General features: G+C 34.7%; 1 protein-coding gene across 7 annotated transcripts in view; it reads left to right on the top strand.

The window, feature by feature from the left end:
* Positions 1-15,000, top strand: part of DMD (dystrophin) — a 1,313,294-nt gene that overhangs the window by 917,703 nt on the left and 380,591 nt on the right. For all 7 annotated transcript variants that reach the window (XM_054840966.1, XM_054843533.1, XM_054803063.1 and 4 more), the window contains one exon: positions 2,136-2,300. In XM_054840966.1, the coding sequence (XP_054696941.1) occupies positions 2,136-2,300 (165 nt within the window). The remainder of the gene's footprint in view (positions 1-2,135; positions 2,301-15,000) is intronic.

Here is a 15,000-nt window from a genome sequence, read left to right on the forward strand (position 1 = left end):
TTTTGAAAACAGTAGGTTGAAGTACAGTCTGTCACCAAAATCTAGTCTTTCATCTTCTGCTTTTCAGGATTGAATATACCTTACTATATAATTGGCTACGCCCATCCCCCTGGAAAACTGTACAAATTTTTCTTTCTCTGTCTCGTTACAGACCCAATATGATTGATTAATGTTTATTGGAAGCAGATTAATTTAAATTTCATATTTCCAGAAGTCAGCTTGGATTTTTATCTTCCTATGATTACCTATTTACTTTCAGTAGTATTTCTGTGGAACTTGTTTACATTAATATTAAAGGCACTAAACATTGGAGATTAACATTCAAAAGTTATAACAAAGATGAAACTAATTTTCTGTGAAATTAGGCCAAGGTCTGCATAGATATTGAGTTAACACATGAGGGAAATGAATGCATTTTTAATTGTTTTCTTTCATATCTGGAGCCATTCTGGAAAAGCAGAGTTTTTATTATATTTAACATTATTAGAAAGATAGAAAAAGTAATTTGACTCATGGATCAGTTTTTATTAAATAGGATATTATGGGGTGGCTATAGTGAGCAATGGAGATAATTTAACATATGGCAAATCAACTTCTTGAATTACAAGTATCACTTAAATACATTCTAATAAATCATATGCAGAGTATATGTGAAGGGGTTATTTTTGTACCAATACATCAGTATTTTCAAACCAAATTTGTAAAGAAATGTACATGTCATGAGACAGTTGTGTTCTTCCCAGCTGGTGTTCTCCCAGTTGTGTTCTCTCAGCTGTTGGTGCTTGGTTTTATTTGTTTGATGGTTTTGTTGGGTTTTTTGGGGGTTTGGTTTTTTTTTTTTTTTTGGGGGGGGTGGTGGTGTTTTTTTTTCAAGTAACCTTCATTGCTTTAATACCTCTGTAGCCGGGCAATGTGATAGCAATGCTTCTATTAATGCTGTTTTAACATTACAGGGTGTTTATATTTTTATTGTGTCAGAAAACTCATGTTTTTCTGTTTTTAAGAGGGTCACTTTAGTAAAAATGTGCTTAAAAACAACGAACATTGGGAAACCTCATTTTTCTTGGTATGGTAAACTAACTGTGCTTCTTAGCTGATTTTAATAATTAACTGCTCTTGTTTCTTAGCTCAGGCTCTATATTTGTTGAATAATTGCGAATTTTTTTTTAAAGTACAGATGGTTTCTCCCCTAGTATATGTTTGCAATGTTGCCCATTGTGTAGTATGGTGACACCTCACGTCTACAGCTATAGAAAACAATCTGGGAAGGACAGCATGGAGCTTTGTGTTGGCTTATTTATTTCCAACCTGTTCTTGTGTTTACTCCAAGTGCTTCAGTGCTGTTGGATTTGAACTCTGCCATTCACTGATTCTTAATTTCTAATGGTGTTGGCACAGAAGAATGTGCTTAGTTACAAATCTGACCGCTTTGAATGCAAATTGAAGAACCAAGTGGCCCGATCAGTATTGACGATATATTTCTTCACTATTTTCCTTCACTGTATGCATCTGCTCATGCATATTTGGACTCAACTAGCAACTATAAACACCTTCTAAGAAAACACATGGCTATAAATATCTAGATTGAAGAGGTCAAGAAAAGTTAGATATCATTCAAATGATCAATTTCATTTTATCACTATTGTTTCTCATGATTAAAAATTGACCTTTAAAACAGTTTCATATACCGAGATAACAATTTTTTTTATGTACTATGAGCAGAATGGTGGAATAACAAAAAAAAGGAAAAAAAAAAAAAGAGAGAAGCCTGATGCTGGGTTTGGGGTTTTGTTTTGAGTTTTTTGGTTGGTTGGTTGGTTTGGGGTCTTTTTTGGGGAGGTATTGTCTGGCGGGGGTTTTTTGTGGTGGTGGTGTTTTGGGGTTTTTTTGTTTTGTTTTTTGGTGTGTGTTGTTTTTTTTTTTTTTTTTTTTAGGAAAGAGTGTGTGTTGACTGACCGGCATGTTACCTACCATAATAATTTGACTGGTAGATCTACCCTTTCCTTCCCTTCCTACCATTGTATAAAACTTATATTTTAACATTTTATGTAAGTGTATATGTGTGTAGTGTTAAATTGCATTATGTTACCTTTTTTTTTCTTCACTAAAAAACTGTCTTTGGGTATTTTTTTTAGGTGTCCAAAGATCTTCCAGAGAAACAAAAAGAAATAGAGATTCTGCTAAAGGATTTCATCGAACTTGATCAACAATTAAATCAGGTGATATTGTGGGTAACGCCTGTCAAGAACCAACTGGAGCTTTATAACAAAGTGGGTCAGCCAGGAGCTTTTGATATTAAGGTAAAATTTATTCCTTTTTTTAAAAAGAATGGGGGTATCTAATGGTCAAAAAGTGAGTTGCAGCATCAGCTGTATAATTTGTATTAACAATATAGCTTTGAGACAGAAGTCAATGATAGCCCTCAGAAGTTCAAAGTTCTATGAATTAAGGAAAACTTTTATTTTCCATTAAATGGGTTCTAGTGATAGGGTAGTTTAGAACCAATGGTTCCAAGGTGAAATATAAATATAATCTATTATTTTTGCCATATATACATGAAACAATAGCCCCAAAACTTGATACATCAGATTTTAATACAAAGCTAACTAAAATTCAGAATATCAGTGTTGGACCATTTAAACTATTTCATTCCAGTTAATATGACTAGATGACAATCAGGATAGTTAGGGCCATATCATGATTCTCGTGCTGCACGGAAAGATATCTAAATGCACAGGTAATATTCCAGTAATCCATAAAGCTGATTGTCCAGTAATTACAAGCAAAATATTTGTAATCTGATCCTTGATATGTATTTAGGTATTAAAAAAATGCCTGTATATGGGTTGGGTGAGGCCAGAGAAATTAAGGATGAGCAATACTGATTAGAACCAACTGGCCTGCTGGGTATATACTTAGACCTTTTGGCCTTGCATTTTTTCTATGCATATATGAGCTTATCTTCACATAAACTAGGAAAATAGTTAAAATACAATAGCTTATTGAAATCCATGAAATTGCTTTATAGTAGCTGAGCATCTTGTTCACCTAGATAAAGATTAAATAGAAGACACTGAGGTTTTTATAGATTTTGATGATGCAATTTTCAGTGGAAAAAAAAAAGAAAAAAAATGAAAATATTTAAAACTGGTTTTGTCTTGCATGAAATGGAATAATACCTGTTTCTGAAGATGTGTGGTTTGCTGAGCATGCTTATTAAATTCACTTTAACTTAGTTTCTTCTAAGGAACCATTTTAATGCCAAAACACTTTTTATGTCATACAATCACATTATATAAAACAATGAATCTCAAGTCCTGTTGCAGTCCTATAATTGAGAGAATGAGTTCAGCAATGACATTCATTTCCTTTTTAACAGATAAAATTAGTATAGCTCTTTGCAAAACTCTGTACATATACTGAATGATGATGGAATTTTGCCTTCAAGAAAATTATTTCCTGTATTTTAACAAAAATTTTAACATGATTCATCCTTTTTTTTTTTCTTATAATTTCCATTCTATTTCCTTTACTTCTAGAATGATTCCACCATTAAAGTTTATATAAAATAAAAGCAGGGTTAAATTGCTACAAATTATAAGAGTATTGCTTTTCATACTGCTTGTGAAAGAAATGTTCTGCTTGGCTCTTTCAGTCCTCTTAGGGTGATGTGACAGGAATATTTCTGAAAAACTGTTGAAAGAATAGGAAAAAAAATTAAAAAAATCTTTAGTCCTGAAGTGGTGGGATGAAATCATGTATGTTTAGAGAGGTGGGGGAAGAATGAAGAGCTCCAAAGAATGGCAACTAAACTTTCTTTCTGTGAAAGACCCTACCATATTTCTTTCATGGATAAATTTAGATCACTTAGATTTAAAGCTTGACCAGTTTTGACTGTAGATGAGACAGCTAGTTGTTTATGCTGTTCTAAGGGCTGTGAGCATATGAAGCGTGTTACCTTTTATCTGCATGTTGTCTATCTGGATTGCCTGTAAAAGATGCAGGTTTAACATCTTAAAACTTTGTTCACTGATGGTTTACCCAAACTGTAATTTCCTTCAAGGGGAGAATCTCTTGCATTAAAGACCCTGTATTAAACGTCTCTCAAGGCAAATTGGATTCTTATAACCTTTTAAGGTTAAGAGTAAGCATAGTAAGAGTTTTGAGACTGTTAATCATGAGAAAACACACAGCAAAAATGACTAGATACAGTTCAGGAAAAGAGCCTATTCATGACAATATTAGATTTTATACTCAACTTCAAACCCATATTTCAGACCAATGCCAACATGCTGTCCTACGCTGGGTGAAAACATGTGCATGCACATGCTCTCGAGTCATTGTTGGCATGATTATATTTACGTGTATTTTTAAATTACTATCCTGTATAGCTAATGCTGCCTTTAAAAAAAGTAAGGACATCTGCATGATGACTTATGGAAGGGATGTAGTCAACAAAGACTTGTGTTCTGGTGTTCCCAACTACAGTATAAATATTCAACACTTCTACCACCATTTTAATTCCTTCACCAATATCCAGAGAACATTGAAGTATCTTCTATAGGATTTAATAATTCCTTTTTTCAGAAACAAGCGTGACTCTGATGATCACCTAGTAGAATGAAAAGGTTATTGGTAATATTCTTAGAAAAGAGACGGGATGAGAAATTTTACAAAGAATCTTTCTGGATATTCTAAAAACCTGGAAAGTGTGAAGAAGAGGTTTAAAATTGACAATCAAACTTGTGAAATAGCACTCAAGTGAAAAAGACCAGGCTTATGTAAGTCGTCAGGAAAACCAGCCTATTTTTGTTATAGGATTTGACATAATGGCTTACAAATTCTAATGTTGATTTCACTTGAGGCATTGTCTTTTACGAAATTTCTGTCAATGTTCTTCATACTATTACTGAGCCTGCAAGGGACTGTTCTCATTCCTCCTCAGCCATAAAGTCTTCTCTTATCTCTTTTGTTTCATAAGTTAGTTATTTGGGAAAAGAATTCCAAAACTAATGTGAGCGGCAAAGATTTGGATATGGATTTTAAGTACTATAAGGCTATTCACTTCTAAAAGCCACAAAATATTGAGTGTTAGAATTTTTCTGGCCTCAGAAGGAGGTGGAAATCAATGATAACAACGGGTGGGGGGATAGGTAGGAGAGAAAGAGGATAGTAAGATGTGTTTGTTTTAAATTAATGCATTTAATTGCAGGGTGTCTTTAACAAGTTAAAAATCTTATATTAAAATAATGTCTGTTTCAAAGCAAGTTTCTTGTATTTTTACCTATCCGTAGCAAATTTCAGTTACAGAAATTTGTGGTGGCTGAAACTAAAACTTGATACACTAACTAAAGTGCATATAAAACACTAATTAGAATTATTCTGACAGAATTTTCCAAAATACAGTGATTTATTTCTCTTGAAACTGTAGTAACCTTTACTTTTTGCATGCAGCTATAATCTGATAACTAACATCACAGTTTTCTCCATAAATCAAGGGATATAATAAATGCATGTCCTTATCAGATAATATGATATAACCTTTTAAATAATATTGATCTATATAATACATGTATAATAAATACATAAAGGAGAATATCTGTGAATTTCACTTGCATAATTTGTATCATAACTTGCAATTTCTGTGAATTAATACTAATTTAAAAGCTTATACTTTTTTCCACTTGTGCAAAAATCAGCTATTAAAAATAGTTGAGAAGTCCCTTAGACTTACACTTACTTAGAAGAAAGATGAAATAAAAGCATCAGCGGTGTTAGTCTTTAATGGTGGCACAAAAGCAATTCTATGAGAGCAGCAAAAGTGCGATCAAAGGAGAAATTATTACATATTGTTGCAGAGACCTTCACAAAACAGTAAGACTTTTAGGACTGAAATACATAATTGGGCTTCGCGACAGGTAGAGAGATAAAAATTCCTCCTGTAGCTCTTAAGACTACATCTATATTAGTAAATAAACGGTGGTCAGGACCATTTTTTGGCCTAGAGGTCAACTGATGCAGCACAGTTTACATCCTTTCAGCACCACTCTTACTCCCCAAAGAAGAGGGCTGCATCCAAACTGCCTGTCGCCGCACCTGTGTCTCACGCAAATCCCTGCGCGTGCCCGGGCGCTGTCTCAGTGCAGCGCGGTCCATGCTGGAAGGAACACTCCCATTGTAATGGTGTGGGCAGTCATGCTGCAGAGCTTGAGCATATGCCCTCTCCCTGTTTAGTTCTTTACTCCTGGCATCATGGAAAGACTGAGGGAAGGATGCAAACTAGTTATATGAAAGGGAGAGGTTCAGTGTCACCAGCATCGGTCATTTTGTGTCATTTGACTTAGTCATGCAGTCCCTCTCTGCTTTCAGTTCATAGTCCTGTGGAGCTGTATGGTCTCGACCCAGCAGAAAAATATTAAGAAAAATTTAAACACTATGAAATTGTTGAAAAAAAAAAGGCTTTTTAAAGTTATTCAGTCCTAAGAAATATATTGTGTTTTATAACAGCATTTACTATAAAATACATTCCCTGCTCAATCGAAAATTTTGTTTTCTTTCACCCCATTCTGCTATCACAGCTCTACATCTACTTTAAAGAATTACAGCATTGCTCACAAAACCCTAATATATTTCATGCCAATATAATTTGTCTTCATATTTTTCTTGACCATAACTTAGAGGCTGCTGTGGTACAATTAGAACCCAGGCCTTCAGTTAGGCATCATAATTTTTAGCGATGATTTCCAAAGTCCCAAGTAGGCTTTAATAACTCACTCATTTCTCATTTAATAAATAGAGAAAGGATTCTTTATTCCCAGGATTTAAAAACATCTGTAGCAGTATTTGCTTCACCCATGCTGTTAATCCTTAATTACAGTTTTCTTCTATAAAAAATGATTTTTTAATTTTTTTTAAAAAAGTCCAAATCAATCAACATTGAAATGTATATTTGCAAGCTACCAAATTAAACTATTAGGATAGATTTTAGTTCTTTTTAAGTGTTGAATATTTTTTATCACGTTGACATAATCTCCATTCTCAATAATAGCATAATACAGACTGCTCCTGTGAAGCATTTATGTATATGCATGGGGAAGGCATGAAATCTACGTCTATAAGAATTTCTTTACTCCTACTTGTGACCAAGTAGCAGTCACTTCCAGGTGACTGGAACACTTCCAGGCTTGCAATGTACCTTCAATGTAGCTTCTCATACATCTAGAATATATTTCATATTGTGTGTTTTACAACTCTATGGACTTTTCTAGTTTTCCAGGCTTAACAGTATGACTTCTGTCATATGTGCATTTGCTCTTTAACCTGGAATTATTCTCATTCTGATAGCTATTCTGCATGACTAGTATTCATACTTCACAAACTTAGATGAAATCATCAAATTTCCAATTTTACAAATTAGTGCAAAGAAAATACTACAAAAATTGTCTACTTTACAACACGAAAAAAGATTGAAATACTTAACAGTACAGCTTTGTTTACAATACAGCTTCTGCCAGCTGTGGTATCTAGGTTACTTGTGTTATAGCCATACCCATTGGAGATAGTCACGTCAGGAGACACCTTCAGTGTAGACACGTTGAAGTTCAGCTCTTACTATGTGATTGGTTTTTACGTGCTGGTACTTTTTTTACCAGTACTACTCTCAGTACAAGTGACGCGTGTCTAGGGTGAAGCCCATTTTCCTGGTCTTGCTTTCAGTTTATGTTGAATGACTTATTTTTTTCTTAACAGTTTATTCTTCGTCAAAAAAAAATCCACAGCTTAAAGATGCGTGTTTTGTAACTCCCGAGCATTCGAATGTAATAATTTTGCTGGTTGCACTGCCACGGCCCTCAGTCACGTGAGCAAACCTGAATCCTAGGAGGTGATAGCTGCTTTCCAACCGTTAATGCAACCACATCCTTTCAGTGCAAAGCTGGGGTCCTGCAGAATAACATGGATGACATGAGACATTCTCTCAGTGAGTGAATTTTGACTTAAGGAAGTTTTATTTTGCCTTTTCAGATCTGTCTGGATCCCCATCCAAACAGCACTAGCTCCGCTTCTGCTTGCTTGTTGGGGTCTCTGAGGGTAGCCTTGCTTCTTTCAAGTCTGTGGTGGTTTCATAGTCTTTTGAGATATATTTTCCATGGTACTTTGGCAGCTCTTTGGGCTAGAAATACATGGGGAGGGGGATATCTGTCCAACAGCAGCAGATACTAGACTGACAGCAGAGCAAACTGTGTAGCAGTTACTGAGGTGCGGACACGCACAAATGTATAGCAGTATTGTCTCCACTTTTCTCTTTAACCTAGACATCATTGACAAACATTCTGCCAGGTATTCTTGTTGCCATAAATATTAATATAGACAAGAGCCCCTAAAACAAGCCCTCATATACTGTTGCAATATTAAAAATTTATATGAAAGACCTGTTATACAGAAACAGTTACAGCTATTGCATGATATATGGCAACCCTGCAGCTGACTTTGAACAGAAAACTATTTGTCATCTATCAGAAAGGTGCATAGAATTAGTATAGTTGGTGTGATATAAGGTGACAAGATACTGCTCTGATCATCCAGTCAGACCTGCTCTATAAAGCAATCCTTTCAGTTTTCTGACTTATTTCTTGCTTGAACTGCAGCACATCTTTTTCGAAAACAAACAATCCAGAACAAGACTAGTTTCTAATTTCCAGGTATGGACAGTCATCTATATCTTCTGGTAAATTACTTCCTTGCACATTGAGTTAAAAACCTGCATGTTTTTCCTTGGCTGAGCTTGTTTAGCTTCATCATTCTGTCACTGCTTTGTTTGCCAAACTAGAGAGAGCTCCAATACTGCATTCATAGACAGTAATCAAGTTTTCTCCTACACTCTGTTAACCATCAGTACTGTTGTTCTAGTTCAGACAAGAAAGCTAATATAGAGTATCTAATGAGTATTAGTTCAAAAAGCAATTGTTGTCGTGGTCAAAGCAATTATTTTTGTGGTCCTGATAATAATGTGGTTGTCTTTAATCACAAGCTTATTTTGGCTAAAAGTCAGCTAATCAGAGTCTAAGTAGGTGGCAAATGTTGCTATAATGGAAGGTATAGTCACTTCTGCATTGTCTCCTTAATGGAATATTTAAGGACATACAAGAGCACTTTGAAATGTATTTATTCTGATCCAGCCATCCAAATTTAATATACTGAAACCTTTTAGGGGATACTTATTCTGAACATGTGGATATAGACCTATACCTTACGCTTTGAAACAGCTTTGCCTACGGCATCAACAGTCTGCGGAGGTTCAGAATTATGGCTAAAGGAAGTTGTGCAAGCACTGACCTTTATTTCCTCCCTCTGATTGTTCTGCTGAGATTTGTTTACCTCACCTGCTAGAAAAAGAATAAGGGGAATCCTGGAAGGCAGGGTAATAACTGATGCCTCACTAGTTGTTTGGCAGCTTAAGAAAACACCTTCAGAAAGTCTAACCAATGTTTTCTCTTGATTTCTCTTTATTTTCTTTTCGTTTAAATATTTCTTTCCTTACAGTCCTGTTTGATCCTAATTCTATGTATGATAGGATCCCAAGTCATTGAAAAATTTGATTAGATATTCCCAGATCTTTTGCTTATAAGAAGAACCCCAGCTTCAAAGAACTGTTACATTCAGAAGTCAGGTTTCAGCCTAACAGAACTAGAATAATAGGGCTTTCTTAAATATATAAAAATCAAAATGACTGGATAAGACAAAACAGAAGTAAAAGCATTCCTATCACAACCCACTGCAACTGTGACTAAGATAAAATTAACATTCTGCAATCTGTTACAGTCAGATTGCACTTTTTAAATGTAGTCCATGTAACATTTGTGGAGTGCTAAGGCTTTAGAAAAATACTTTAGGCGGGAGTTAAAGGGGGTTTTACAGTCAAAAAAAAAAAAAAAAGAACCACTTATATCCAATATGTACATGTGTGTATATGCACGTAGTAAGTTTTATTGTGTTATGACATAATCAACAAGAAATCATTAGCTAAAATGGAAGGTATATTGTCTAGTAAGGGAGAGATAAGAAAAGCTTACAAATAGGCCAGTGCTAATCTGGTTTTCGTTGCTGCTATTTTTTAGCTGTTACTATGGAATATTTGCTTTGGTATTTAGTGTTTGAAATCTGTAGGTCGGTATTTTTATAAAGTCAAGCATTCTAATTCTTCTGAAAAATTCAAGTTTACAGATTTCTTCAGTCCTGCTCGATTAGCATAATAAAATATGCTGACTCTTTTTCAAAAATTTTCTGCCAGAAGTGCAGTCCAGAGAAAACCACCTTAGTTAATCAAGAAAATAATTAGCTAGTACTTTTGATAGTTTTATTACTAATAGCAATTTTCAGTTAATGACATTTTCAAGTAAATATTCATCTTCAGAAAACATTCTAAGTTTGTGAGACACAGTAGAATTTTATTTAGTGAATCTCTACTTCCATGACAAAATATTGAAAGAGGAAAAATGCTGCAGAATGAATTCAACAATAACAACTTAGTGGATAAAACAATCTCTAGAAAATATTAAAATCTTGCCTGCAGCTTATATCTTTTAATTCCAAGTTGTGACTACTGGTAGTCCAGAAAACAAAGAATATGAGAAAAACTAGAGTCAGCTTTCTGAACTTAATAAATATTGTGGTATTTGGGTTTTTTAAAAATCAGGTAGTACTGCTAAGATTAAGTGATGTTAATATGCCATTTTTACAGAATTTAAATAAGTAAAAAAAACCCCATAATTTTACAAAGAAACAGTGCTATTTATGGCACAGAATCTATCTTTGGCATAGAATCAAAGATCACTTGAATTATGGGTTTTCTAGTTGTCTTTAGAGAAAATTAACAGTACCAAGTTAGATTTACATTGTTTCTGCTTCATGTATGATGAGCTACTCTTATTCCTAACAGACCCCAAGTAAACAAGTAATTAGCTCTGCATATAATAAATACCAGTCTACTGAAATATTTTTCAAAGATTATTATTTAACTCAGTAGCCTTTTTCATAATTGAAACCACCACTAACTCATTATAGATTACTACCAACTCATTGTAGACTATAATCTACAAAATTGTGTCAGTTTTAACACAGCCTGAGTAGTGCCAAACTGATGTCAGAAAGATGTAGAAAAGAAAAAAATAAAATTTATATGGGTTTGTCAAAAATTTTTTTTTTTTACTGCCTATATATTTCATCACAAGAATTTTTCTCTTTTAATCCTTGTTTCTTTTTCTTATGCATAAATTCCTTACAAGCATTCTCTTTCCTAAGCAGTCGCCGGTAGCCCTTGAAACAGAAAAAAAATGTGGTGAATAACAAAATCTAACCAGTCTTGGTAGGAACATTTTGCACCTTATGTCAAAAGCAGTAGCGTAGTATGCTGTGACTGCTGGGCTCTGCTTGTTTAACTGCCATTAAGGTGTCTGTAGCTGTGTAATTGGAGTGTGGTTTTGCAATATGGGACCACCGGGTGAAATCTCTAGCTGTGGTGCGCCAGATCATTACCACCAATACATACGCCTTTGAGCAATGGTTCAGAAACCCATATAGATGTACAAGCAAATTGCATAAAGGAAAAATGAGCTGGAAAGGTTGCTTATGGATGAAAACATGTTTACAACCTAACAACCTGAAAATACAAATTAGCACTTGTTAAGAAAATTGTTAGTAAATGCATATGCGTAAATTCTGTATTTAAACACCCAACAAAGTAATCTTGGAAACAATTTATAAGATGCATGTGAGGTCTGACTCCCATACAGTAACTTTAGTGTAATGAAGAGCACTTTGGTGAGAGAATACTAAAAGTTACCGGCTCATATTGCACAAAAATAATTAGAAAAACATTGTGTATCTCAACTTTCTTTTCTGAGTCTCCTATGAAAACTGCTTGAATACTGGATTTTAAAAAAAATTCCCAGGCTATCTCCTCCCAAGTGAATTTTAGGTTGAAAATATTTCTCCTGAGTTTCATTATGTGAACTGAATATAAGTAAATTTTTAAAAGGAAATGTTAAAATGCATAACTTGCAGTATTTTGAAAAACAAACTCAAAACCCCCAAAGTATTTTAACCTTTTATTTAAATGTTTATCCAAAGAGCAAATATAGATAATTTCACAATAGAGTTATCTGTTCATCCAAGGAATTAACATGGAGTTACAACCAACATTTATATAACTAGAACTCAATGTCAGGCAGAAGGCTGACATTTCATTTTCGATCATTGTCTCTTTGAATTTGCTTGATTTTTCCATTCAGTGTATATATATATTATTCTGAGATTTATTATCTTTTCTGCATAAACCAAGCCTGCTTACCAGAGGTGAGGAGCTAAAGGTAGTAGAGAGCTTCAGGACAAATGTCTCTGGCCTGCTGTGGATGTCTGGCAAGTTACAGATTCACTGGCTATATATGCAAGACCTTGATAGCAATTAGCCAAACAGACAGTGAGAGTCTGGTAAAAATCTCTTTGTCTGAATTGCACCCCTTGAATTTTTCAAAAGGGAGATGTGTTCTGCACTGTGGCTTACGCTACCTGTTAGGCATATGGCTCTTGTGAGTGCAGTTCCATGGCTAAGGTTTTGTTAAATTCTGCATTTAGGTGCCATTTCACCTTCTGAGTTATCTATTATGCTCAAAATCTGCACTTAAAAGATCAATTCTACAATCAAAACCTAAAATTAGTCAAAGAATTCATTAAGTAGTTTGGCTCAATGTGTATGTAAAACAGCATCTTTTCTCCTCTGTCTTTTTTGTTTTTCTTTTTTTTTTTTTTTTAAACAATGACAGCAAATGTAAAAGGTGCATAGAAAAATACTTATTAGTAAATGAAAATATAGATGTTCACCCAAACTCATTCCATATTCCTCTGTATTTTCCTGGTTGAGCCTGTTGAATGGTGTAATAAATGGATACATTGAGCTAACAGCGCTCAAGTTGTTTTCTTTTGCATCTCTGGATTTTATTTAATTAACATGCATATTACCACTGTACAAATTTATGTGGGGTTTATCTGCATTGAATACTTTACTTCCACAAATTCTTTGCCCCTGCAATGATTTACACTTTGGGATCAAATGGGCTGGGATGCTGAGTTTGATTCCAATTCCCCTGCTGTTAAAAGAGGAACTGGAGATGCTCTATTCCAACCTGAACGGACAACCCTATCCTACATGTTCCATAAACACCTGCTGATGGTGCTCCTTACCTCCTCAGGAGAGGTCAGGATGTGCGGGATGGAGAGAAGGAAATGGGAAGAGGGTGCAGCGCAGAGAAGGGATGTAATAGGGCCTGCTCCTCCACCTCCTACCTCCTAAAAGCTTTAGGAGTCAGCTTACCTCCTCTGGCCATAGGAGGAGGTTAAAGCTGCACTTCCAGGGAATTCCTCCAGGTCTTTTTCTCAGCACTGCCATTTTCCCTGGAAGACAGTTTTCCAGGGGGATCATGACAGATGTAGGTGACTATTATAGATGATGAGGACGTGGAGGGGATGAACAGAAATGTGAGTCCCTGCGTTTTAAGGAATGGATGGAGAAATGAAGTTCCGGATAGGGAATGAGTTGACAAAATGCAGAAATTCCTGTTCCCACTTCTAGCTCACTGAAACCCTGCTTGACCCCCTTACAAATCTTCTTTTCCAGACAATATTAAAAACCATTTTATGCTGTCCAGTGACCTTGCCTTCAAATCCTCTTGCAATCTCACTGACCCTTTATTCCTTCTTACTCAGTTTTCCAGTCTTTTCGCTTTACTCCTTCCTTACCTTCTAGGTCATCACTTGCCCCTTCTGGATTCCTCTATAATTGAAACCTCTTTTCCAAGGTTTACACAACCTTGATTTTTGCCTACACTGCTAAAGAAGCTTCAAACTGTCTCTGGGTGTAGTATTTATACCTGTTTACTGTCCATGGTGGTGACTTGCCATATACTTAAAATAGCATATTTTGTTCAGTTTTTGCAGATAAAAATAAGCCATTCTTAAAAATTAAATAACTATTCTTAAAAATAACTCATATTTGGACTTTTTCCTTGATAAGCTTTGAATGACAATAGGAGAGCTGTCAAGTCTTGTCAATCACTTCATTATATACTTGACAACCTCCATTTAGAACATAGGAGAAGAGCATGACTGAGGAGTAGCAAACCTAATTCTAGACAAATAAAAGAAAATTCACCCACATGAGATAATGAATGCACTGACTGGACATTGCTGTATTTTTGCTTCCATCAGCCTTCATTTGTCAGTGTCTGCTTGACAAGCTAGGCCAAATAAGTCAGATTTTAACTCTTTATTGATTGTTTTACCTTTTCATTTTGCTAACATCTTTTAAAATTAGTATTTTTTTTATACACAATAAGAGGTAGTATAGTTTGTCCACATGAGCATGTAAGGAATATGTACCACAGCAATTTATCTCACTGTATTCTGACACCTGTGTCTGATTTGGCAAAAAGTTGAACTGCGAAAACGTCTGATGATGAAATATTGTTTGAATATTTAAACTACTCCTATTTTCAGTGCATTAAGATCTGCAGTAAATGTCAATTTAATCAACTCATAGAAACTAGAGCTTGATACTCTGTGCATAAATCAATTATCGTTCTTTCCAGAAATCTTTTTATGAGACTTTGAGGAGCAACCTGCTCAATATTTTCTTTGTAAGCTATGAGCCATTTAGATTTTAAACAGTCTGTATCCAAACTTCTTCTAAAAAAAAAACCAAAACTATTTCAAGTGCAAGAATATTAAATTATATTAGCTGCAAATGGATTGTGAAAATGTGACAAAACTTTCCCAATGAGTAATCCGTGTAAATTGTTTAATCTGTAACAGACTTTGCAGCTTTAAGGATGGATTGCAAAGCTTATCTGTGTTCCAGTGTCTCATGAGAGGAAAGATTTTTGAAAGGTGATCAAGTATTTGATGTGCGGTAGTATTTTTTTAGGAAATAAGGGATGACAAGTAAATCAA

Source organism: Grus americana, chromosome 1 (genome assembly GCF_028858705.1).
Source record: "Grus americana isolate bGruAme1 chromosome 1, bGruAme1.mat, whole genome shotgun sequence".
Classification (NCBI taxonomy): domain Eukaryota; kingdom Metazoa; phylum Chordata; class Aves; order Gruiformes; family Gruidae; genus Grus; species Grus americana.